Source organism: Tachyglossus aculeatus, chromosome 17, assembly GCF_015852505.1.
Source record: "Tachyglossus aculeatus isolate mTacAcu1 chromosome 17, mTacAcu1.pri, whole genome shotgun sequence".
In the NCBI taxonomy this organism is placed as follows: domain Eukaryota; kingdom Metazoa; phylum Chordata; class Mammalia; order Monotremata; family Tachyglossidae; genus Tachyglossus; species Tachyglossus aculeatus.
Window position 1 is genome coordinate 42,305,493 of NC_052082.1, and position 27,251 is coordinate 42,332,743.

General features: G+C 48.3%; 1 protein-coding gene and 1 long non-coding RNA gene across 3 annotated transcripts in view; both read left to right on the forward strand.

Moving 5' to 3' along the window:
• HNF1B (HNF1 homeobox B) overlaps positions 1-9,384 on the forward strand; it is a 90,803-nt gene extending 81,419 nt beyond the window's left edge. For both annotated transcript variants that reach the window (XM_038759773.1, XM_038759774.1), the window contains exon 9: positions 8,773-9,384. In XM_038759773.1, the coding sequence (XP_038615701.1) occupies positions 8,773-8,793 (21 nt within the window). In that variant the 3' untranslated portion in view covers positions 8,794-9,384. The remainder of the gene's footprint in view (positions 1-8,772) is intronic.
• Positions 9,385-13,697: 4,313 nt separating this feature from the next.
• On the forward strand, positions 13,698-16,355 carry LOC119939728. Its single transcript, XR_005454699.1, has 3 exons — positions 13,698-13,753; positions 14,890-15,005; positions 16,231-16,355. It is a non-coding gene; the product is annotated as an uncharacterized LOC119939728 (long non-coding RNA).
• The last annotated feature ends 10,896 nt before the right edge of the window (positions 16,356-27,251 follow it).

Here is a 27,251-nt window from a genome sequence, read left to right on the forward strand (position 1 = left end):
CGGCCCGAATCGGCCCAAATTTAGAGCATCTCTCCGGGGTCCTTGGACCACCCCCTCAGTTGCCCCAGGGGCCCTGCCTTCCCCTCTCAGTTCCATATAATAATAATAATAGTGGTATTTGTTAAGCACTTACTATGTGCAAAGCACTATTCTAAGCGCTGGGGGGGCTACAAGGTGATCAGGTTGTCCCACTTGGGACTCACCGTCTTAATCCCCATTTTACAGATGAGGTAACTGAGGCACAGAGAAGTGAAGTGGTTTGCCCAAGGTCACACAGCTGACAAGTGGCGGAGCTGGGATTCGAACCCATGACCTCCCAAGCCCTCGCTCTTTCCACTGAGCCACGCTGCTTCCCATATTTGTAATTTATGTATTTTCCCAAGCGCTTAGAGCAGTGCTCTGCACCCAGTAAGCGCCCACTAAATACAATTGAGGAAATGAATGTATAATAATGATGGTATTTGTTAAGCGCTTACTATGTGCAAAGCACTGTTCTAAGCGCGGGGGTGGATACCAGGTGATCAGGTTGGCCCACGTGGGGCTCACAGTCTTAATCCCCATTTTACAGATGAGGGAACTGAGGCCCAGAGAAGTGAAGTGACTTGCCCAAAGTCACACAGCTGACAATTGGCAGAGCCGGGATTTGAACCCATGACCTCTGACTCCAAAGCCCAGGCTCTTTCCACTGAGCCACGCTGCTTCTCAGTGTATAGAATGAATATAAAGTCTTGAGCAGCATCTGAGCCCCAGGGCTCGGTGCGGAAAAAAATAGACAAACAAGGGCCCGGCATCGTATCAGAACTGGGCAGTCAACTGATCAATCGGTGGCATTTATCGAGTGCTCACTGTGTGCGGAGCACTGTGCTAAGCGCTTGGAAGAGGACAGTGGAATAGAGTTGGCGGAGGACACGATCCCTGCCCGCACATGGGACAGTGGGTTGCTTTGCAGAAAGTGAGCACTCAATAAATACGATTGAATGAATGAATGAATCGGGATCAGATCAGCTCTCTGGTCACCCTCTATCTGAACCTTACTTAGACGCAGCAGGACATAATGGGAGTTAGAAGGTCATGGGTTCTAATCCTGGCGCCGCTACGTGTCTGCTGTGTGACCTGGGGCAAATCACTTCTCTGTGCCTCAGTTACCTCATCTGTAAAACGGGGATTGAGACTGCGAGCCCCACGTAGGACAGGGACCGTGTCCAACCCGACTTGCTTGTATCCACTCCAGTACAGTGCCTGGCACAAAGAAAGCAGTTAACAAGTACCGTAATTATTGTTCTGATGATTATTTCAGGCTCGGTCGGCTGAAAGGCTGCCTCTCTAGCCCAGCTGGCCTTTGGCATAGACTCTCTGGGCACAATGTACTGTGGGCAAGGATTGTCTCTATTACTGTATTGTAGTTTCCAAGCACTTATTACAGCGCTCTGCACACGGTAAGCGCCCAATAAATATGACCGGCTGAAGGGATGAATGTTTCCAGGAGAGACAATGGTACCTTTTTTAGCCGCCCGGCCTGGGCAGCGTGGGAAATATGTGGCCTCTATCGATCGCCGGATAAATCCGAAACGACCTTGAACTTCTCGTCCATTAACCTCGCAGCGAGGCCGGAGGGAGTCGTTTCTCTCCCCGCCGCTCCGGACCGTTCCCGGCGTGACGTCCTCGTGGGGCCGAGCTCTCTCCGCTCGTGCTTCCCGAGGGGAAGGCGGGAGGCGAAAGAGAGGGCATCGTACGGCCCGTGGGTTTGAGCCGCCGGGAAGGAATCGTGGGACGGCGGCGTTGTCACGGCCCGGGTGTGTGGGACCGGCCCGGGCCGTCTCCTCTCATAAAATGGAAGGTGAAAGTGTCACTCGCGGTTCCACTGCCCTGCGACTCCTGTAAGGTTTCCCACTCTTTGTAGTGTGCGGGGGGAACATTTATCTGAGCTCACCAATCTCAATCAGTGGAGCAGCCAGGCGCGGCAAGCCCTCCTCGGGAATACCATTTCCTTTGAAAGGCCTTATCAATCCATCTGCTGGCTGTTCAGCCCTGGCCTCGCTGGTGATTAATTATTCCGTCTTGCCCATGTTGACTTTGATGCTTGCTTGTTGAAACAAGCCCTCCGAGTCCAGGAAATGTTGTTTTAATCAAAATATTGCAAGATGCGCGCTTGGGGAGGCTGTCACCCCTGCCCACCGCCCCCCCACCCCCCATAATGGGCTCTCCCCTTCGCTGGACAGAGTGACCAGTCGACCTTGAAGCCGACCGGCCCGCCCCACTAGCAGCTCTTCGATACTCCTTTCCCTCCCAACTCACGTTTTCCCTGATTTCCTCGGCGGTCCCTCCGCCTCAAGAACCCAGCCAGCGAATCGAGCCAATTTTGAGGGCTTCCTTTCCAACTCCCACTTTTAAAAGAGCATTAGGGCTGGGGTTCCGGTTTATTAGGCCTCGGGCCCGGGATTTAACCCAGTCCCCGGCCGCAGAGAACTCCCCGGCTAAAAAGTCGAGAGGGAAAGGTGAAAAGAGGCACGCGGGTCTGTGTTCCTTCCTGAAGATTCATTCGTTCGTTCATTCAGTCGTATTTATTGAGCGCTTACTGTGTGCAGAGCACTGTACTAAGCGCTTGGAAAGTACAGTTCGGTAATAGAGACAATCCTACCCAACAACGGGAAGATGCGGCCTCTTTCTCCGTTTGGCCATGGCCCGTGTCAGAGGCCTCGAAGTCAGAGCCTCAGAGACTCAACTCCTGAAGCCTCGGGAAAAACGTCTCTACATCCAGTGTAAACAACGGCTCCATCACCGAGGCGGGACGCCCCTGGGGTCTCACGGGTTTTGAGTTCGAGTGACTCCTTGGGGGAGTCCGACCCCGCCCAGATCAGACCCAACCCGAGCCCTTGGGCGAGAACCAGGGTGAATGCTAACTCTACTTTCAGTACCGTGCCCGTCGGAGACACTAGTAATAGTAATAATAGCATTTATTAAGCACTTCCTATGTGCAGAGCACTGTACTAAGCACTGGGAAAGGAGGACTCAGTCCCTGTCCCCTCGGGCTTTCTAGCTGCTGCTCTCATTATCTTCCCGCTTCTGAAGTGTGGCTGTGGGTAGAGGAGGAAGCAGAAGAGTTTAGGCCACGGTCATTCATTCATTCAGTCGTATTTATTGAGCGCTCACTGTGTGCAGAGCACTGGACTAAGTGCTTGGGAAGTACAAGTTGGCAACATATAGAGAAGCAGCGTGGCTCAGTGGAAAGAGCCTGGGTTTGGAGTCACAGGTCATGGGTTCAAATTCCGGCTCCACCACTTATCAGCTGTGTGACTTTGGGCAAGTCACTTCACTTCTCTGGGCCTCAGTGACCTCATCTGGAAAATGGGGATGAAGGCCGTGGGACAAACTGATCACCTTGTTAACCTCCCCAGCGCTTAGAACAGTGATTTGCACATAGTAAGCGCTTAATAAATGCTATCATTATTATTATATAGAGGTGGTCCCTACCCAACAATGGGCTTACAGTCTAGAAGTTTGCCAAAGCCATGTTTGCCAGTCATGTGTGCCAAAGCCAACCCGGAGAATCCAGCATGGTATAATGGATTGAGCACAGGCCCGGGAGTCAGAAGGCCTTGGGTTCTAATCCCGGCTCCACCGCTTGTCTACTGTGTGACCTTGGGCAAGTCACGTCGCTTCTCTGGGCCTCAGTTACCCCATCTGTAAAATGGGGATTGAGACCGCGAGCCCCTCGTGGGACAGGGACCGTGTCCAACCTGATTTGCCTTTATCCTCCCCAGCACTTCGTAGAGTGCTTGGCACAGAGTAAGCACTTAACAAATACCGCAGTTATTATTATTATTATTATTACTGTTAACGTGCTTGGTTTCTGAGCTGAAAAGTTCCTAGGAGACATCTTCCCACACACCCCACCGCCCCTTTCAAGGCCCCGCTAGGCTCCTCCTTCCTGATTATATGAGAAACCTAAGAACCAGGAGTCCTGCTCCTCATCTTCCAGTGAGCTGTCCATGTTGGAGCAAGCACATAACTTCCCCACCCTTTGGGTAAAACCCAGGGTCCCCCCTCCAGCTCGGACCTTCAGTGCTGAGCCAAATAGATTTCTCCCTTATCAGATGTTTTTGTTTAGGCTTGGAAGGGGGGCAAATACCTCCAGTTCCTTTGACAACATTTAGGGCTCAAGCCTCCATTTTATTATGTGAGCAAACATTTGATAGCTGGGAGGCCCATCCCTAATGACATGTCATAGAATCTTGCTGGCGTCTCCTTATCTCATCCTGCTGTTTGCTCTTCTATTGAAACCTGCAAGGTCACAAGCCAGCTTCCCTCCCCTCAGGCCCAAATCTGAAAATTGGAAAAAAAAAAAACCCGATAGTGGGGTGAAAGGAGACAATTTGGGGGTGGGGGAGGACAGTTGATGGAACTAGCACAGAGCAAAGAGGCATGTGAGGCCTGCTGCCTTGGGAAAATCCTGTTAGCTCGGAGGTGAACCGCTCTTCACAGGGGCCTCTGAGCAGAAGGGAGCCCAGATTGAAGCTCTTAGGACCTAATACCGCTTGAGCGGTCATCCTGGTAGCAGCCCCGGTCAACGGAGTAAAGGATTGCGCATCAGAAAGGCTCCCTCCCAACCCTTCCAAGAAAACCAGCCTCGATGCCACTGGTCTGAGAGGGAAACCTAGTCCCAGGGCAGTGACGAAGGGAAGCGGGGAGGAGGAGGCTCGGAGATCAAGGAGGCCGAAAAAGGAGAAGCAGAGACACCGAGGTGAGGCAAGAGAGAAGTTTGCACGGAAGAGAAAGGAGGCTTTGTTCCAGAAGAAAAACCAAATTTCCTTTGAAGTGAAACTGGCACCACCAGTGGAGACTGAGAAGCCTTCCCGGACGTAGCGACCATGGTGACGGTTGTTTTGTCGTGGTCGTTACCTGCCACGTACGAGGCTCGGCCCACGTGAGGATTGCACCCTTTTTATCCCTCATTTTCCCCGGCTCAGGAAGCATCCGGCCTAAAGGCCTCTCCCTGTCGAGCTCCTGCGGGAAACCCTCTGAGGGTTGTGGTTCCTTGAAACTTGGGGTGATTTGGAAAGGTGGGCTGGGATGCCCGATTACAGATGAAGTTGAAGCCCCACCCAGCATGGAGCCAGTGGTTTGGTGGGCCCCAGGAAGTCTTCCCAGGAGCTGATAACTGCTTCTAGGGGAGGGGCGGAGGTCTCTATAGTAATAATAATAATATATGTTTGTACATATTTGTTACTCTATTTTACTTGTACCTGTCTATTCTATTTATTTTATTTTGTTAGTATGTTTGGTTTTGTTCCCCGTCTCCCCCTTCTAGACTGTGAGCCCACTGTTGGGTAGGGACTGTCTCTATATGTTGCCAGCTTGCACTTCCCAAGCGCTTAGTACAGTGTTCTACACACAGTAAGCGCTCAATAAGCACGATTGATTGATTGATGACATTTATTAAGCACTTACTCTGTGCAAAGCACTGTTCTAAGCGCTGGGGAGGTTACAAGGCGATCAGGTTGTTCCACGGGGGGCTCACAGTCTTAATCCCCCATTTTACAGATGAGGTCACTGAGGCCCAGAGAAGTTAAGTGACTTGCCCAGAGTCACACAGCTGGGATTTGAACCCATGACCTCCGTCTCCAAAGCCCGCGCTCTTTCCACTGAGCCACGCTGCTTCTCTATGGGGGGACGGTGTCGGGGGCACCCCTCCCCAAAGATGATACCTTTGGGCAGACCACTAGCTGGTCTGGCGTGGTCAAAGGAAGGTGACCCTGGGAGTTGAGAGCCACAGCCAACTCCAAAACCCTGGAATGCAAGCCAGGAATGACAGCTTCCTTGCTCTCAGGAGGAGAAGAGCGAAGCCTCAGGGATGGAGAGCAGAAAATAAAGAACTTTTCATTGTCCCTGCCGCCCTGGCATTAATAGTGATGGTATTCGTTAAGCGCTTACTCTGTGCCAGGCACTGTACTAAGCTCCGAGGTGGATACGAGAACTCTCCATTGTCCCTGCCGCCCTGGCGTTAATAATGATGGTATTCATTAAGCGCTTACTCTGTGCCAGGCACTGTACTAAGCTCCGAGGTGGATGCGAGGAAATCCAGTTGGACATGGTCCCTGTGGGGCTCACAGTCTCAATCCCCATTTTACAGATCAGGTAACAAGTACAGAGAGGTGAAGCAACTTGTCCGACGTCACGCAGCAAACAAGTGGTGGAGCCGGGATTAATAATAATAATCAATGTGATGGTATTTCGTAAGCGCTTACTATGTGCAAAGCACTGTTCTAAGCGCTGGGGAGGTTACAAGGCGATCAGGTTGTCCTATGTGGGGCTCACAGTCGTAATCCCCATTTTACAGGTGAGGTAAATGAGGCCCAGAGAAGTGAAGTGACTTGCCCCAAGTCACACAGCTGACAATTGGCGGAGATTTGAACCCATGACCTCTGACTCCAAAGCCCGGGCTCTTTCCACTGAGCCACGCTGCTTCTCTAGATTAGAACCCGGGAGCTGGTTGTCTTCTGAGGAGTCGGGTAGATCCCTCCTCGTGGTCAGGAAAGATGGTGTCTACCAACCCACTTATATTCTACTCTCCCAACCTCTTCAGTACAGTGCCCTGCACACAGTAGACGCTCAATAAATACCAGTGATTGATTGATTTTAGCCCCCAGCTGATCTGGGACCCAGCTCACAGCATCAGACTGGGGAGGCCAATCAAGTAATCGATGGTATTTATCGAGCGCTTCTTGTGTGCAGAGCACTGTGTTAAGCGCTTGGGTTAGTACGATGCGATAGAGACGGTAGACCAGTCCTCTGCCCTCAGGGAGCTTACATTGTAGTGGGATGCCGTGATGAGAAGCAGTGTGGCCTAGTGGATAGGGCACAGGCCTGGAGTCAGAAGGACCTGGGTTCTAATCCCGGTTCTGCCACTCGTCTACCATGTGACGTTGGGCAAGTCATTTCACTTGTCCGTGCTTCAGTTACTTCTTCTGTCAAATGGGGAGTGAGATCGTGCGCTCCAACAAGCTTACATCCTAGAGTCTACTAACTCTGCTGAAATCTCCTCAGCAGCACTTAGTGCCATGAACACAGTAAACACTCAATTAAATTCTACTGACTGATTTCTTCCTCCCTTCAAAGCCCTACTGCGAGCTCACCTCCTCCAGGAGGCCTTCCCAGTCTGAGCTCCCTCCTTCCTCTCCCCGTCCTCCTTCTCCCCCCGGCCTTACCTCCTTCCCCTCCCCACAGCACCTGTATATATGTGTATGTTTGTACGTATTTATTACTCTATTTTACTTGTACATATTTATTGTATTTATTTTATTTTGTTAATATGTTTTGTTTTGTTGTCTGTCTCCCCCTTCTAGACTGTGAGCCCGCTGTTCGGTAGGGACAGTCTCTATATGTTGCCAACTTGTACTTCCCAAGCGCTTAGTGCAGTGCTCTGCACACAGTAAGAGCTCAATAAATACAATTGAATGAATGAATGGCAGGGACTGTGTCCAACCCGATTTGCTCATATCTAGCCCAGTAAGCACTTAACAAAGACCACAATTATTATTATTATTATTACTAGGGATGCCACTCTCCAATTAAACAATCATTGCTGCTTACTGAGTGCTGCGTGCACTGTACTAAACGCTATTAACGATGGAAGCCCACACCACGCTACCATCTCCTGTGTCCATCCAGTCTCCAGCTGATCTTGTCCTGCCCGCTGCCGATACAGAGCCGGACCCTCCCAGGTCCATTTATTCAAAATTTCCAGCAACGAGCCTGCCTTCGCCACAGTCCTGGCTGTCGGGTTGCTCAGCACAGAGCCGACTTCGTGGGTGGGGAATGCACTACGGAGGAACTTGGGGGACAGTTGGGTTTTTTTTAATGGCTTGTAATGGTTTTTTAAGGGCTTAGTATAATAATAATAATAATAATAATGATGGTGTTTGTTAAGCGCACTGTTCTAAGCACGAGGGAGGTTACAAGGTGATCAGGTTGTCCCACGGGGGGCTCACAGTTTTAATCCCCATTTTCCAGATGAGGTCACTGAGGCCCAGAGAAGTGAAGTGACTTGCCCAAAGTCACACAGCCGACAGTTGGCGGAGCCGGGATTTGAACCCACGACCTCTGACTCCAAAGCCCGGGCTCTTTCCACTGAGCCACGCTGCTTCTGCTTACTTTGTGTCAGGCACTGTACTAAGCATTGGGGTGGATAGAAGCCAATCGGGTTGGACAAGGTCCCTGTCCCACATGCAGCTCACAGTCTCAGTCCTCATCATCCCCCCATCTTACCTCCTTCCCTTCCCCACAGCACCTGTATATATGTATATATGTTTGTACATATTTATTACTCTATTTTACTTGTACATATCTATTCTATTTATTTTATTTTGTTAGTATGTTTGGTTTTGTTCTCTGTCTCCCCCTTTTAGACTGTGAGCCCACTGTTGGGTAGGGACTGGCTCTATATGTTGCCAACTTGTACTTCCCAAGCGCTTGGTACAGTGCTGTGCACACAGTAAGCGCTCAATAAATACGATTGATTTTGATGAGGTAACTGAGGCCCAGAGAAGTGAAGTGACTTGTCCAAGGTCACACAGCAGATTAGTGGCAGGGGCGGGATTAGTACAGTGCTCTGCCTATAGTAAGGGCTCAAAAAATACCAGTGATTGATTGATTGATTCAGCCCCAAAGGAAGCTCCCTCCATGCAGTTTGATTCAACAGCGCATGTGTTGTGTGGGCGTGCTCTGCCCGCCTTGTGTCACCGGGTTCTCGTCTTCGTTTTTTCTCCTTCCCAGTGTCCTCTGCAAGCCTGGTGATGCCCACCTCTCCCTCGCCCCACGCCCAGCCACCGGGACGGATTTCCCACCCCATCGCGCAGCCCAGCCCAGCGCCGGGACCCCGGTCCCGCCGCCAACCCCGGGCCGACATGGCCAACCGAAGTCCGCCTCCGGGGCCGCGGCGGAGGACCGCCCACCCGCCCGCCTTCCGGGCTCGCCTACCCTCGGCCCGATATTGCCACGAGGCCTCTCGAAGACGCTAAGTATCCCCGAGAGACGAGGTCGAAGGAACAGAGCGAGAAAGTTGCTCGATTCGGGGGTTTTTTCCCCCCTAAACCTCGGAAGAGGAAGACTGGAGCCGTCCCGTTTTAACTTATGCTCCTTCGGTCGAACAAACTGATGAGAGACTTGAATCTGTTACTGAGAGTTTGAGAGGAGGGAGTGTGCGCTGTTGAACTGAGCCAAACGTCCTGTACATATCAGCCGACTCCTTCCCCTTTGACCACCCCCTCCGCCCTCCACCCCCAGCCCTTAACTTGCTGTAAATATCATTCGACTCCCTGCCCTTCTCCCTCCCGAAACCATCTCTAGATTTCTTTTAAAGAAGTAAATTTGTCCAATGGATGTAAACTGTAAACTATTGTAATTAAGTGCAATTTCCCCCCCTGCTCCCTCCCCCCCGCCCCTGTATATATTAATGAAGGTCTTTTAGTTTTCTTGGGAAAGGTCAGAGCTGAGGTTTCCAAATATCTTCGCCCCCCACAAATGGACACAACCCAAACCCGGCCCCGTAGAGGAACGTGAGGCACCGAGACCAGAAGCACGTCTGCTAGGGAAAAAATCACTCACCTGATGCGTTCAAGACTTTCTTCCAAATGCCGGGACGGGCTGGACTAGGACCAGGGTTCTCCGCCTAGCTTTTGGAAGGAATTTAGACCTTAGGGGAATGCACCCTAACAATCGGAGGGGTAGAAAAAATGCGTGTTGGCTCTCTAACGGGAATGTTCTCCTCAGAAAGTCTCCCATTAAAAAGGGTTTAAGCTGCTTTTAATCAATGCTCAGGTGACGTCGCCAGGTTTACCTCCTTTCCTCAACAGTTCCCTGTCTTCCTGGGGCTGCTTTTTAGTCTCCTAGCGTCTCAGTAATGAGGAGAAGGGTATTTGTTGAGCGCTTACTCTGATCCCAGCGCTGTCCTAAGCGCTGGGGTGGCTACCGAGATCATCGGGTTGGGTTTTCTGTGGTTTGCCCCGGGATAGTGGAGGAAGTAAAAGAAAAATTTTTTCTCCTGTACCAAATATTCGAGACTGGGGGAAGCGCCCGCCTCCCACCCCACCCATCCTCCTTTCCCAGTAAGCTTTTCTACAGCCTTAGCATCTAATTAGACACTCTCAAGTGTTCTGCACAGAGTAAGCACTCCGTTGCTACTATCGAGTGGTTGCAAACTTTCATCTGGCATCTCAAAGGTAGGGGCAGGGGTGGGGGATTAAGGGAGAGACATACCCCAGGGACCCACTCCCAGGATAGTTACAGCACTAGCTGAGCATCATCTACTCCGAGAGCATAAGTGACCCAAGGAAGAGGTTGAGGTCAGCCATGGGTCAGCTTTTCAGTCACCCCCTCGCCGTGATCTTTACGTTAGCTGTCGGTTCTATTGGAAAAGAGGGTAAAGAAGATTATGCCGTCTGCTCAGAAACAGGCTCCAGCAGTATTTCAAAAGGTGCCTCCGTTAGGGGATGCAGTATTCGAAGGAGTCAGGTGCCATTTCCTTCCCTAAAAAGTCTCACACACAAACAAAACATAGAAAATAAAATAAAACACGACAGAAGTGGGTCCAGTTAACTTATTTGTGTTAAAGGGGGAGAGAGATAACGAGCGCACCAATCATTAAAATCCACAGCTACCCAAAACTTCGTTCATTACCACCTCCTTCCCCCGTCGAAAAAGCCTTGTTCAAGAGCTGATCGCGAGTCGAATGTTTTGAGGGTCACTTTCCCCAGTCCACCCACTCTGGTGGAGAATCAGTGAGGAACGAGTTGGCTTAAAGGAAAGGTCAGAAGGGAGGAGAAGCCACGGGCTTACCGATTTACAACCTGGAGAAGCTACTTCTGGATGTAGCACCCCAGACATGTCTGTAAATCCTTCCAATCTCTTGCCAGCGGAAGAGAAGGCGGCTTCAGAACAGTCATTTGATTTTGATATCTCCAAAGGCAGTTTGGAAGAGGTGGACCTTGAGATCTGGATAGGAGGAGGGGTGTGGAGTAATGAAGATGATCGTAATTGTGGTATTTAAGTGCTTACTATGTGCTAGGTGCCGTGATAGGTACAAGAAAAGCAAGTCCCACATGGGGCTCACGGTCCATTCATTCATTCATTCAATCATATTTATTGAGCGCTTACTGTGTGCAGAGCACTGTACTAAGCTCTTGGAAAATACAATTTGGCAACATATAGAGGCAGTCCTTACCCAATCAATCAATCAATCATATTTATTGAGCACTTACTGTGTGCAGAGCACTGTACCAAGCGCTTGGGAAGTACAAGTTGGCAACACACAGAGACAGTCCCTACCCAACAGCAGGTTCACAGTCTAGAAGGGGGAGACAGACAGCAAAACAGAACAAGTAGACAGGTGTCAATACCATCAAAATAAATAGAATTATATATACACATCTTTAATAAAATAGAGTAATAAATATGTACAAATAAAATAGAATAATAAATATGTACAAATATATACAAGTGCTGTGGGGAAGGGGGTAGGGCAGAGGGAGGGGGGTGATGGGGAGGGGAGGAGGAGAGGAAAAATGGGGGGGCTCAAGTCTGGGGAGGCCTCCTGGAGGAGGTGAGCTCTCGGTAGGGCTTTGAATGGAGGAAGAAAGCTAGTTTGGCGGATGTGCGGAGGGAGGGCATTCCAGGCCAGAGGTAGGACGTGGTCCAGGGGTCGATGGAGGGACAATCTAAGAGGGAGAACTGGTTTTGAATCCCCATTTTGAAGTTTAGAGAACTGGGGTACAGAGAAGTGAAGTGACTTGCCCAAGGTCACAGCAGACAAGTGGCAGAACCGAAATTAGAACCCACGACCTCTTACTCCCAAGCCCGTGCCCTTTCCCCTAAGCCACGCTGCTTCTCCCTACCCCAGTACTTAGAACAGTACTCGATGTATAGTAAGCACTTAACAAAAGCCATTAAAAAAACAAACAAACCAGAATTTGATTGAATGTGGGGGCCCTGAAAGTGATTCCTGAGCAGACAGGGGAAAAGACAGTTGGTCCGTAAAACTAAAGATGTGATACAGTCACGGTGGAGTAGATTGTGATGCTCCGATCTTATGGAAATATGGAATCCCATTAACCTTGACACCAAGAGACAATCTACCAGTGGCTAATAGTACAGTGGTCCCTCCAAAGTAGGCAATAAATGTCAGTGCTGTTGGTCCTGTTGCCTCTGGGTGCTTCCTGATGCTCTTATTCCCATTGCTCTGAGGAGAAGAATAAGAAAGTTGAAACAGGGCCTAAAGGATTTGTTTTTTTAATGCTACTTGTTAAGCACTTACTAGGTGCCAGGCACCGAATTAAGCACTGGGGTGGATGCAAGATAATCGGGTTGGACACAGTGTGAGATTTGCCATTCCGAACCTGCAAAAACGTCCTTTCCAGAGGGTTATTCATCTGAAAGGGGAAGGTGGAAGTGAGAAGATCATGGGTTTTAATCCCAGCTCTGCCACTTGTCTGCTGTGTGACCCTGGGCAAGTCACCTCATTTCTCTGGGCTTCAGTTACCTCATCTGTAAGACGGGGATTGAGACTGGGACCGCATGTGGGATAAGTCTAGATCATCATCATCATCATCAATCGTATTTATTGAGCGCTTACTGTGTGCAGACCACTGTACTAAGTGCCTGGGAAGTACAATTTGGCAACATATAGAGACAGTCCCTACCCAATAGTGGGCTCACAGTCTAAAAGTCTAGAAGGGGGAGACAGACAACAAAACACATAAACCAAATAAAATAAATAGAATAAATATGTACAAGTAAAATAGAGTAATAAAAACGTACAAACATATACATATATACAGGTGCTATGGGGAGGGAAAGGAGGTAAGGTGGTGGGGATGGGGAGGGGGAGTAGGGGGAGAGGAAGGAGGGGGCTCAGTATATATGTTTGTATAGATTTATTACTCTATTTTACCTGTACATATTTACTATTTTACTTATTTTATTTTGTTAATATGTTTTGTTTTGTTGTCTGTCTCCCCCTTCTAGACTGTGAGCCCGCTGTTGGGTAGGGACCGTCTCTCTACATTGGCAACTTGTACTTCCCAAGCACTTAATACAGTGCTCTGCACACAGTAAGCGCTCAATAAATACAATTGAATAAGGACTGTGTCCAACCCCGATTTGCTTGTATTCACCCCAGCCTTCAGTACAGTGCCTGGCACATAGTAAGCGCTTAACAAATACCATCATCACCATCTGAAAGCGGAGGGCAGTTTTCCTGGTGCTCAAGGACTCTTTTTCTGGCCCCGAGTGGTTCGCGGAAACTGCTTTATGAGGCAAACTCTGAACAGAGTCAGAGTGGAGATGTCTTTTGAGGCAATAGTTGACCAGATTTACCTAGGCCGTGAGCCCTATATGAGACAGGGCCTGAGTCCGACCTGATTAACTTGGATGTACCCCAGCTCTTAGAACAGTGCTTAACTCATTGCTAGCCCTTAACAAACACCATTAAAAAAAAAAAGTCAGGAAATTGGTTCACAGGGCCCAGCCATTCATAAGAAACTCTTTGGAAAAGGAGACTCCAGTTCATTCTGCCGGTTGTTTACATCAAGGGCAACCTGTGTTCCTGGTTACACAACCTGGCAACGTCACTTTCCAATGGGGATCTTTGCTCCTGGGTGAATAAACACATTCCTCACTCACAGTTGAATTAACAGACTTAACAGAATTCTCTATGACAAGGAAAGAGGCCAGAATACTTCTGAACGTGACAGTAAATAAGGTAAGCCTTCAGAGCCGAAGCCCTGTTCAGTTGACCCTTAAAGGGAAACTCAGAAAAAAGAGGAAAATATTCCTTTACAGACTGCCCGGTTCTCTGGAAAAAATTCTGGAAAACAGCGTGGCCTTGTGGAAAGGGCACAGGCCTCGGGAGGTGCTTAACAAATACTATGAAAATAAGCAAACCAACAAAAATCTCCTTTGGATTTGCCATCTAAAGATCCTAAAATTACCCTAAAATCGAAAGTAATCTGAAATTACTCACACGGTTCATTTGCTTAAAATTTGAAGGAGAGGAACAGAGAGGGCAACCTGTGGAGTTTATATTCCCTGTTTCCACTGTCCTTGGAGACTTTAGGTCCACAAGTAAGTTTTCATCTGGAGATGTAAATACTTAACTCGGATTCGAAGAGGGTGGTCTTCTACACTGCGACTTCAGGGTGTGACGGGAAGCCGTGGCAGGGCGGATACTCCTGGTTTAACCTGGTACAGCATGTCCTGAACAGCGAGGAGCTAACCAACAGCCCTGTGGACAATCAGCCGTCCTGAATCTCTCAACCAAACCCCATCTCTCTGTCCAGAGAGGGAAAAGATAAGGATAATATGCTACCTATTAAGAAACGCTAACCTTGACCTGAAGTTTCGTTCATTCTCTCCCTAATCTGTTTCCGGGTTTATATTCTCCGTGCTTCCTTCTCTCTGAGCATTTCCTTACCAGAGGGTTTCCCCCAGTCTGAGCTGGATTCTCAGAGTGACAGCAGAAAAAACATTTAAAGACATTTAAAAACACACTTTTTAAAAGGACTGTAAGCTTCTCGTGGTCAGGGAACGTGACTACCGACTCCGTGGTGTTGTCCTCTCCTAAGTGCTTAGAACTTAGAATCAATCAATCAATCAATCGTATTTATTGAGCGCTTACTGTGTGCAGAGCACTGTACTGAGTGCTTGGGATGTACAAGCTGGCAACATATAGAGACAGTCCCTACCCAACAGTGGGCTCACAGTCTAGAAGGGGGAGACAGAGAACAAAACCAAACATACTAACAAAATAAAATAAATAGAATAGATAGGTACAAGTGTGCACTGTGCACCGTGTGCCCCCAACAAATACAATGATTGATTCATTTCATTTCTTCTTAGGACCTGGAAGTCCTAAAAGGTTTGGTCCTTAAATGCGGAGCCGACACATGAAACTCAGGATGTCTGGTACTCTTAGAGTACGGGAATAAGAAGTCCCGACGATCGCACCCTTCCTTGTAGGTAAACCATCAACGGCGTCATCTTCCAAACTGAAGGATAAAAACACTCGGGCCATGTCTCCCCACTCCTCAAGAGCCTCCGGTGGTTGTCCATCCACCTCCGCTTCAAAAGGAAACCCTTTTCCACCGGCTTTACTCAATCGCCTTGCCCCCCTCTTACCTCACCTGGCTACTTTCTACAACCCAGCCCATACACTTCACTCCTCTACTGCCCCGCTGTCGACCTCTCACCTGCGTCCTGCCTCAAGCCTGGAATGTCCTCCCTCCTCATCAGACGGACAATTACTCCCTCACCCTTCAAAGCCTTATTGAAGGCACATCAGGCCTTCCCTGCCTAAGCCCTCCTTTCCTTTTCTCCCACTCCCTTCTGCGCCACCTTGACTTGCTCCCTTTATTCATTCCCCGTCCCAGCCCCACAGCACTTGTGAACGTGTCTGTAATTGATTTATATTAATGTCTGTTTCCCCCTTTAGACTGTAAGCTCATTGTGGGCTGGGAATGTGACTGTTATATTGTTATATTGCACTCTCCCCAGGACTTAGGACAGTGCTCTGCACACAGTAAATGCTCAATGCATAGGATTGACAGACCGACTCTGCTACCTCCTCGTGGCCCTCTTACCTTCAGAGAAGGGAAGTGGCTTAAATTCGGCTCTCTAAATCAACACAGGAACCACTAACTGATATAAATATGTGACCAAAGAACTTTGCTTCCTTCCTCGAATGACCAATTAACTTATTTTTCAGCTCTCAGTGAATCATTCCTCAGATCAGAGGAGAGCAGGGATTTCATTAGGTGCTTGCTATGTACCGAACCTGGTAGAAAGTGCTAGGGTGAATTCATTCCGTCATTCATTCAATCATATTTGCTTTGCACACAGTAAGTGCTCAACAAATACGATTGAATGAATATTTATTGAGCGCTTACTGTGTGCAAAGCACTGTACTAAGCGCTTGGGAGAGTACAATATAACAATAAACAGACCCATTCCCTGCCCACAACGAGCTTACGTGGATCCCTACCCCACATAGAGCTCACAGTCTAAGTAGGAGGAAGAATGGGTATTCCATCCCCGTTTTCCAGATGAGGAAACTGAGGCAAAGAGAAGTGAAGTGACTTGCCCCGGGTCTCCCAGCAGGCAAGTGGCAAAGCGGGGATTAGAACCCCTGTTCTGTGACTTTCGGGCTTGTGCTTTTTCTGCTAAACTATGCTACTTTCCCAGATCGTCACATAACCTGTGGAAGAGGCACTCCTGGGGCGGACCGTTAGCCATCAGTCTCTCAGCGACTACTATTCTGACCCGAAGTCTTTCTACAGCAAAATTCTGGGTATCTGAGGCTCCATCCAAGGCCCGTGAGTAGTAATAATTATTATTATTGTGGTATCCATTAGGCAGTTAAGATGTTTGACTCTAAGCCCTGGGGTCGATATCGAGGCTTAGTGGAAAGAGCACAGACTTGGGGGTCGGAGGTCGTGGGTTCTAATCCCGGCTCTGCCACTCATCTACTGTGTGACTTTGGGCAAGTCACTTCACTTCTCTCTGCCTCAGTGACCTCATCTGTAAAACGGGGATTAAGACTGTGAGCCCCAGGTGGAACAACCTGACTACCTTGTATTAAGACAGTGAGCCCCACCTGGGACGTCCTGATTACCTTGTATCTCCCCCGGTGCTTAGAACAGTGCTTGGCACATAGGAAGCACTTAATAATAATAATAATAATGATGGCATTTATTAAGCGCTTACTATGTGCCAAGCACTGTTCTAAGCACTGAACAAACACCCAGCGCTTAGAACAGTGCTTAACAAACACTAAGCACTTAGAACAGTGCTTTGCACATAGCACGTAACAAATACCATCATTATTATTATTATTATTATTAAGTCAGGCACGGTCCTCCCTGTCCCACACAGGATTCGTGGTCTAAGTAGGAGAAGAGATATTGAGTCCCCATTTTACAGATGAGGAAAATGAGGCCCAGAGAAGTTAAGGGATTTGCCCAATGTCACACAGCAGGCAGGTGACAGAGGCGGGATTAGAACCAAGGTTCTCTTACCCCCAGCTCAGTGATCTTTCCACTAGGCCACACTGCTTCTACACCAGTCTGTTTCCCTTCTCCAACTCCATCTTCTGTCCCCTTTGCTGTCACCATTTCTGCCCATTTTTTCAGGCAGACTTGAGTCTGACTTCTTTCTTCTTGATTGTCCCAGCTGAGGAGCATGGTTTTACCAAGGAAGCAGTATGGCCCAGTGGATAGAGGAAAGGCCTGAGAGTCAGGGGACCTCAGTTTTAATCTCAATTCTGCCCCTTGCCTGCTGTGTGACCTTGGACAAGCTACTTAACTTATTTTTAATGGTATTTTTGAAGCGCTCACTACGTGTCAGACCCTGTTCTAAGCACTGGAGTAGATACAAGGTCATCAGTTTGGACACTGTGCATGTCCCACATGGGGCTCACAGTCTTAACCCCCATTTTACAGATGAGGAAACTGAAGCACAGAGAAGCTGCACAACAGACAAATGGCAAAGCGGGGACTAGAACGCAGATCCTTCTAACTTCCAGGTTTATGCTCTACCCACTAGGCCACGCTACTTCCCAGTCCTCTCATCTGTAAAATGGGAATTAAGACTGTGTTCCTCATATGGGACATGGACTTTATCCAATCTGATTATCTGATTATGTGTTGCCAACTTGTACTTCCCAAGCGCTTAGTACAGTGCTCTGCACACAGTAAGCACTCAATAAATACAATTGATGATGATGATGATTATCCAGTACCAAATACAGTGCCTGGCACATAGCAAGCGCTTAACAAATACCATTTAAAAAACCACAACAACAATTTCCTACTGGTTAAGAGCAAGCAGGTTGAGCAGGAAGGAAGGGAACAGAGCAGAAGCAAAGGAGGAACAGTGTTTGATGCATAATAGTGCTTAACAAATACCACTAATATCATTCTCATCATCACTATTATTATTATTTTTCCCCATTCTTGATTCTTTGAAAAATTGTTTGGAGAAACTTCCCGGTGGCAAAGGAACAAACTTTTGCTGCTTCGAGCTTGTAAAACACTCTATCTCCAGAACTACTGTATTCCCCTCTGGCTTCTCCAGGGGCCCCAGCAAAGCGTGTCATCTCCCCTTTGTCCCCGCCACCCACATTTCCTCAGTTTACCCCTGAGCCTAGAGAGGTCTAAGGCAGATGGAGCTGCCACTTCCCACCCCAGTGGAGTCTGGGTCTGGGGTCACTGGGCTAAGGGAGAGGGTGGGTGATGGGGAGAGGGGACTGAAGGCGTGGTTTTGCAACCACAAAAATTCCCAAAGGGTCGGAGGTGGCTGACCTCCTTGTCACCCCGGAGGAAAGTGAGGCCCAGCTGACAGCTGTTCAGACAGGTAAATCCCATTCCCCCATTGTCCCCTGTTTGCCGAGGAGCACAGGTGACTCCAGAGAGTTAAGTCAGGCTAGGTCACAAGCAGGATAGCCTCTTCCAGGCACCAAATGCATTAGACCGGCGATAGGACAGGGAGTATTTATAGCTCCGGACTTCGAGGCTTATCGTAAACAAGCTCTTTCTGCATTGCAACATTCTAGGGGCAGAGGCTGGGCCAGGCCAGTGGGGAATTTCTGAATCATTCTTTGAATCAACCACCCGAGTGGTTTCTAAAGATCCAGAGATCGCTACCTGTCAGCCAGTCGATCGTATTATTGAGCCCTTACTGTGTGCGGAGCGCTGGGGAGACACATAGACACATTCCCTGCCCACAGTGAGCTTAAGGTCTAGAGGAGGAGACAAACAGTACTATAAATAAATAAAATCGCAGGTGAGTAGAAGTGTTGTGGGGCTGTGAGGGAGGATAAATGAGGGGAACAAGTCGGGGCGAGAAGGAGGGAGTGGGAGAAGGGGAAAGGAGGGCTTAGTCAGGGAAGGCCTCTTGGAGATGTGCCTTCAATAAGGCTTTGAAGGAGGGGAGAGTAATTGTTGGATATAAAGAGGTAGGGCATTCTTGGCCGGAGTCAGGTTGCGGGCGAGAGGTCAGCAGTGAGGAAGATGAGTTCGAGGTACGGTGAGGAGGTTGGCATTAGACGAGTGAAGCGTGTGGGCTCGGTTATATTAGGAGAGTAGTAGGAGGGGGAAAGGGGATTGAATGCTTTAAAGCCGACGGTGAGGAGTTTCTGTTTGATGCCGAGTCACCTCTCAGTGACTTTCTTGGGCAGACTGACGAATGCTCCAGGGATAGTTTCCTCGCTGCCACCCCTGACATCTAGCCTGGTGTTCCAACCTGCAGCTCCTCCCTCCCCTCCCACCCTGCAGGGGTCTGTCATTCTTGGCACAAACAGCTACTCCCAACCCCACTTAGCCCCAATTTCCCTTCCTAAATCAGAGAATCAATCAATCAATCATATTTACTGAGCGCTTACTGTGTGCAGAGCACTGTACTAAGCGCTTGGGAAGTACAATTTGGCAACATATAGAGATAGTCCCTACCCAACAGTGGGCTCACAGTCTAAAAGGGGGAGACAGAGAACAAAACCAAACATACTAACAAAATAAAATAAATAGAATAGATATGTACAAGTAAAATAAATAGAGTAATAAATATGTACAAACATATATACATATATACAGGTGCTGTGGGGAAGGGAAGGAGGTAAGATGGGGGGATGGAGAGGGGGACGAGGGGGAGAGGAAGGAAGGGGCTCAGTCTGGGAAGGCCTCCTGGAGGAGGTGAGCTCTCAGTAGGGCTTTGAAGGGAGGAAGAGAGCTAGCTTGGCGGATGGGCGGAGGGAGGGCATTCCAGGCCCGGGGGATGACGTGGGTCGGGGGTCGATAGTGGGACAGGCGAGAATGAGGTACGGTGAGGAGATTAACAGCAGAGGAGTGGAGGGTGCGGGCTGGGCTGGAGAAGGAGAGAAAGGAGGTGAGGTAGGAGGGGGCGAGGTGATGGACAGCCTTGAAGCCCAGGGTGAGGAGTTTCTGCCTGATGCGCAGATTGATTGGTAGCCATTGGAGATTTTTGAGGAGGGGAGTAACATGCCCAGAGCGTTTCTGGACAAAGACAATCCGGGCAGCAGCATGAAGTATGGATTGAAGTGGGGAGAGACACGAGGATGGGAGATCAGAGAGAAGGCTGATGCAGTAGTGTAGATGGGATAGGATGAGAGCTTGAATGAGCAGGGTAGCGGTTGGGATGGAGAGGAAAGGGCAGATCTTGGCAATGCTGCGGGGCTGAGACTGGAAGGTTTTGGTGACGGCTTGGATGTGAGGGGTGACCGAGAGAGCAGAGTCGAGGATGACACCAAGGTAGCGGGCTTGGGAGACGGGAAGGATGGTAGTGCCGTCAACAGAGATGGGAAAGTCAGGGAGAGAATGCCCCATCCAATCAATCAATCAGCGCAGGCAGTCAGGAGACTTGGGTTCTGATCCCAGCTCCGCTGCTGGCTGAAGTGTGACCTTGGCCAAGTCATTTAATTTCCTCTGTGCCTTGGTTTCCATATCCATAAAATGGGGATAAAACACCTGTTCATCTTCCCTGCTTCACGTGGAATGGGGACCGTGTCTGAGCTTGTCGTGGGCAGGGAATGTGTCTGTGATAGTGTTAGAAGAACAGTGCTCAATGCTTAGAACAGTGCTTCAGTGCTTAGAACAGTGTACTTCCCAAGCGCTTAGTACAGTGCTCTGCACACAGTAAGCGCTCAATAAATACAATTGATTGATTGATTGATTGATTGTGAGCCCACTTTCTAGACTGTGAGCCCACGGTTGGGTAGGGACTGTCTCTATATGTTGCCAGCTTGTACTTCCCAAGCGCTTAGTACAGTGCTCTGCACACAGTAAGTGCTCAATCAATACGATCGATTGATTGATAGTAAGTGCTTAATAAATGCCATCATTATCATTATTATTGTGCTCTCCCAAGCACTTAGGACAGTGCTCTGCACACAGTAAGTGCTCAGTAAATACAACTATCAATCAGTGGAATTTATTGAACATCTACTGTGTGCAGAGCACTGTAGTAAACACTTGGGAGAGTACAATAGTGTTGGTAGACACTATCTCTATTCTCAAGGACTTTTCCTTAGTTTAGTGCTTAGTAAAGAGGGGTCTAAGGATCTAGTTATATCTCATGCAGAGCTTAACGCAGTGCTTGCCACGAACTTAGTGCTTCATACAACTATTATTATCATCATTATTATTATCAGCATTATTTATTTCTGTGTACAGAACATTGCACTAAGTCCCTGAGAAAGTTCAACAGAAGTGAAAATCATGGTCCCTGCCTTCAAGGAGCTCACAATAATAAATAATAATAATAATAATGGTGGTATTTATTAAGTGCTTACAGTTACTCAGGTAACTGAGGCACAGAGAAGTTGAGTGACTTTCCCGAAGTCACACAGCTGACAATTGGAGGAGCCGGGGTTTGAACCCATGACCTCTGACTCCAAAGCCCGAGCTCTTTCCACTGAGCCATGCTGCTTCTCTGATCTAATGGGGAAGACAGATGGACTTCCATGAAGTAATAATAATAATAACTGTGGTATTTGTTAAGCACGTACTACGTGCCGGGCACTATACTAAGCGCTGGGGTGATACAAGCAAATCAGGTTGGACATAGTCCCTGTCCCACATGGGGCTCACGCTCTCGATCCCCATTTTACAGATGCGGTAACTGAGGCCCAGAGAAGTGAAGTGACATGACCAAGGTCACACAGCAGACAAGTGGCGGAGCTGGGATTAGAACCCATAGCCTTCTGATTCCCAGGCCAGTGATCTATCTGCTACACCACGCTGCTTCTCTAACCAAGAGGATTTACCAAGAGGAGGAGGAGGAGGGAGAGAATAAGGAAAATTCTGGTCACTGCCCAAATTCATCCTCCCTGCTTCTTCCCAGCATCCACCTAAACCCGAAAGTAAAACAGGATGTTCTCGCCAGAGAATGCGATGAAGTCACTTTGGTATGGGAGCAATTGGTCACCTCACAACGACCATCTTCCAAACTGCATTTTAAATAAAATTATTTTTATGGTATTCGTTAAGTGCTGACTATGTGCCAAGCACTGTTTTAAGCGCTGCCCAAAATGAGCTCACAAGGCCAGAGGGGGATTAACAGTGTGAGCCCCATGTGGGACAGGGACTGTGCCCACCCCAATTTGCTTGTATCTACCCCAGCGCTTAGTACAGTTAAAACAGTAGATACGAGGTAACCAGGTTGGACACAGTCCACGTCCCACGTGAGGCTCACAGAATAGCCATTTTTTACAGATGAGGGAACTGAGGCGCCAAATGGTGAAGTGACTTGCTCAAGGTCACACAGCAGATAATATAAGTGACTAGAACCCAGGTCCTTCTGACTCCATGGTTGACAACTGTCCACATGTTTTGTTTTGTCATCTGTCTCCCCCTTCTAGACTGTGAGCCCGCTGTTGGGTAGGGACCGTCTCTATATGTTGCCGACTTGGACTTCCCAAGCGCTTAGTCCAGTGCTCCGCACGCAGTAAGTGCTCAATAAATACAATTGAATGAATGAATGCTGCTTCCCTCTCCAACACCCTTTCCCACCTCTCTCTTCTGGGGTCCCTCCGGGCGCCCAACTTCGGGGTGCGGGTTGGGTGTAGCCGCTCGGCCTGCGAGAGCGGAGGTTTTGGGGGGCTGGGATCACAGGATCTCTGCTGTATCAGAGACACTTTCTGGAGAGATGGGTCAAAAGCATTGTTACCGCTCTGTGGACAGCAAACACACTCCCGCTTTGAGGTCTTGGGGGAGATTTGTTGGGACTGATGTGGGAAGTGTCAGAGGAGCTGACCGGCATCCTATGGCTGGGCTCTGTTTGTTTACACCCCACCTGCTTTACGTCGGCCTTTAGATCTGTGAGCCTCACGTGGGACAACTTGATCACCTTGTAAATTCCCCAGCGCTTAGAACAGTGCTTTGCACATAGTAAGTGTTTAATAAATGCCATTATTATTATTATTATTATTATTATTATTCACTTTGCTCCTCTAATGGCAACCTACTCACTCTACCTCACTCTCATCTGTCTCTCCGCCGACCTTTCTCTGGCCCAGAAAGCCCTCTCTCTTCATATCCCGCAATTACCGTCTCCACCTTCAAAGCTTTATCGAAGACACATCTCCTCCAAGAGGCCTTCCCTGACTAAACCCTTATTTCCTTATTTCCTTATTTCCTTCATCCCTCATCTGTAAAATGGGGATGAAGACTGTGAGCCCCCCCGTGGGACAACCTGATCACCTTGTAACCTCCCCAGTGCTTAGAATAGTGCTTTGCACATAGTAAGCGCTTAATAAATGCCATCATCATTATTATTATTATTACGCAGAGCTGGGCAGGCAACCACTGGAGGTACTTGAGCCTCCAGACTCTAGCCTTTCTAGACTGTGAGCCCACTGTTGGGTAGGGACCGTCTCTATATGTTGCCAACTTGTACTTCCCAAGCGCTTAGTACAGTGCTCTGCACACAGTAAGCGCTCAATAAATATGATTGATTGATTGATTGATTGATTGAGGATCAGGGAAACATGGCCTGAACGACTTTGTAGAAAAATGATCCAGGCAGCAGAGTGAAGTGTGGACTCTGGAGTGGGAGAGACAGAAGGCAGGGATGCCAGCAAGGAGGCTGATAAAGTAATTGAGGTGAGATAATAATAATTATGGTACTTGTTCATTTATTCAATCATATTTATTGAGTGCTTACTGCGTGCAGAGCACTGTACTAAGCACTTGGAAAGCACACTACAGCAATAAAGAGAGAATCCCTGCCCACACTGGTTTTACTTGTTAAGCGCTTACTATGGGCCAAACACTGTTCTAAGTGCTGAAGTAGCTACAGGTTAATCAGGTTGGGCCCAGACCCTGTCCCAGACTGGGCTCACACTCTTAATTCCCATTTTTATACAGGTGAGGTAACTGAGGCACAGAGAAGCTAAGTGACTCACCCCAGGTCACACAGCAGATACGTGGTGGAGCTGGGATTAGAGATAGGATTAATGCTTGGATTAACACGGTAGAAGTTTGGACGTGTCGGTTTGTTTTTATATTGTACTCTCCGAAGCGCTTAGTACAGTGCTTTGCACACAGTAAGCGCTCAATAAAGAAGATTGAATGAATGAATGATGGAGAAGAAAGGGCAGCTTTTAGCAATGCTGTGAAGGTTGAACTGATGGGATTAGTGATAGCTTTTTGAACATGTGGGTTGAATGAGAAAATAATATTTATTATAATAAATAGTATTTATTGAGTACCATGTGAAGGGCACTGTACTAGGTGCTCAGGAGGTACAATAGAATTAGCATACATGATCCGCCCTCAAGAGATGTATAATCTAAAAGGGGGAGTCAGACACTAAATTAAGTTACAGTCGGGGGAAGCAACGGAGAGGTTTACCTAAGAGCAAAGCAGTGTGTACTAATGGAAAGAGCCTGGGCCTGGGATACAGAGGACCTGGGTTCTAATCCCAGCTCCTCCGCTTGTCTGCTGTGTGATTTGGGCAAGTCACTTGGCCTCTCTGTGCCTGTTACCTCATCTGTAAAATGAGGATTAAGACTGTGAACCCCACACGGGACATAGATTGTATACAATCTGATTAGCTTGAATCTACCCCAGCGCTTAAGACTGTGCTGGGCACATAGTAAGCGCTTAACAAATACCGCAAAAAAAGGGTTAAGGGATGGGGACTAGGAGTTCTTTAGTGTTTAAGTGTTGAAATAGCATTGGGCATACAAGGTTGTAAGCCCCTTCAGGGCGGAGGCTACAACTTCCACTGTCATTTTTATTTATTTCTAATACTTGTTGAGTGCCTACTTTGTGACGCTCATCATATCAACCTTTTTCGGATAGACTGTATATCCATATATTTATATATATAGTATATCTGCCTTGTCTTGTCTTATGCCGGCCGACCCATAGCGACACCACGGACACATCTCGCCCAGATTGCCCCGCTCTCCACCTGCAATCGTTCCGGTAGTGTATCATTAAGAGTTTTCTTGGTCAAAATACAGAAGCGGTTTACCATCGCTTCCTTCCATGCGGTAAACTTTAGTCTCTGCGCTTGGCTCTCTCCCACGCCGCCGCTGCCCGGCACGGGGGAGTTTTGACTTGTAGAAGATGGTCTTCCACTCGCTAGCCACTGCCCAAGCTAGGAAAGAAATGGGTCGGCCTCTGCTCGACTCTTCCCTCTCACAGCCGAGACTGGTAGAATACTGGAAACTCCAGGTGCGACCCTGAGAGGGGAATATCAGTCTCCTTAATAAACTGAAGTTAATCTCTTTCCACAAGCTGCTGAAGAGCTAATGTACTTCTCCTCCATGTTCCCCCAGCACCGTGCTCTGAACGCATATATATATATATATATATATGTGTGTATATATATATATATATATATATTATATATATATGTACATATTTATTACTCTATTTATTTATTTATTTATTTTACTTGTACATATCTATTCTATTTATTTTATTTTGTTAGTATGTTTGGTTTTGTTCTCCGTCTCCCCCTTTTAGACTGTGAGCCCACTGTTGGGTAGGGACTGTCTCTATATGTTGCCAATTTGGACTTCCCAAGCGCTTAGTACAGTGCTCTGCACACAGTAAGCGCTCAATAAGTACGATCGATGATGATGATGAACGTGGTAGCTGTTCAGTCAATCCTGATGGATGATGGTGATGAGGATACCAGACAAAAAAGGACAGAGCTTGGTTTGACCTCGAGAGCGTAGCTCTCGCCTCTCCACCTCCATCAACCCAGTCTATCTGGGGATGGACGACTGATGCTCAGAGGATGATCATGAAGAGCAAGGAGTGGGAGGTGTGGGGTACCTATGTGTGTGTGTAAGTGTGTACACACAGAGGGTCTTGGGAGGCCTATCCACCAGCGCCTTGTGAGAAGGAAAGAGAAGGGATTTCTTTGCTTGCAGCTGGCCATGCTGGTTTCCTCCAGTCATCCCCGCCCTCCCTGCCAGGGGTAGGCTGGACTCTGACAGGGAATATGCGCCGAGTGGTCAATTAGTCCATCCCGGTGCACTCGTGACCTCTGGCCCCCGCTGCGTTCGGAGCTACATTAGTTAGCCCGAGACCTCAGGGCTCTCAGTATGGATTGATGTCTGGTCCATTCTCTTTCAGCAAAGAAACACGCTCCTGCATTCATCTGTCCATTTCCACTTTCTGTTCTTTTGTTTTCCCCTTCTGTTCCCCGTGTTGTTAACCTGGTCACAACTTCTTGACCTCTTGGCTCTCTCCCCTCTCGGGAGAGGCGGGGGGACGGATACCCCTAGACTTGCCTGGGTCTGGCAGGAGGACACAGGGGGGCAAAGGGAGAGGAAGGGAAGAGGGGAGGAGAGAAACTTTGGCTTTTCTCTCTACTCAGCAAAGGAACCTTTGATCCCCGTTTTCCAATCTCTCTGCGGTGATTTTTTTTTTCTTCCCAGGGCATCAAGTTCTTTCTAAGGCAAATGTGGCAGTCCAGCATTGTGTAGTGTGACCTCATTCATCTTCCTTCCGCCGAGCTTTTTCTAAAACCCCGTTGTCTTTGTCAGTTATTATATCCTCCTCAACTGGGAGGAGTTGTGAGAGTTTTCTGTTTTGTTTTTTTTTTACAGTATTCATTAAGCGCTTACTATGTGCCGGGCGCTGTTCTGCTGTAGTTCTGGTCCTTTTCCGAATATTCAAGTTGCTGATCCCGATCATTCTTTGACTGGGATCGAAGGAATCTGCCCAACATCCAAGGCCGTGGCTGAAAACAAAATTTGGATAGTCTGTTAGATGCAAAATGCGTTTTCTGATCTCTTACCTGAATTTTGAGTCTCTGGGCATTCTTGTTGTTCTAGCTTTGGAAGTATGCCTCAGATTTTATTTCTTTTTTATTTTTTTAACGGTATTTGTTGAGGGCTTCCTATGTATTGAGCTCTGAGTAGATCCAAGCTAATTAATACGGACACAGTCCATGTCCCATATAGGGCTCACAATCTTAATCCCCATTTTACAGAGGAGGTAACTGAGACCCAAAGAAGTGAAGTGACTTGCCTAAGGTCAAACAACAGGCAGGTGGGGAGTTGGAATTAGAATCCAGGTCCTTCTAACTCCTAGGCCTGCGCTCTACCCACTAGGCTATGCTGCTTTTCTGGTTAACCGGCTACTCCTTGGAGAGGTGAAAGCTCCCGGACAACTAAAGAAACAACATGGCCTAGCGGAAAGGGCCTGGGAATCAGAGGACCTGGCTTC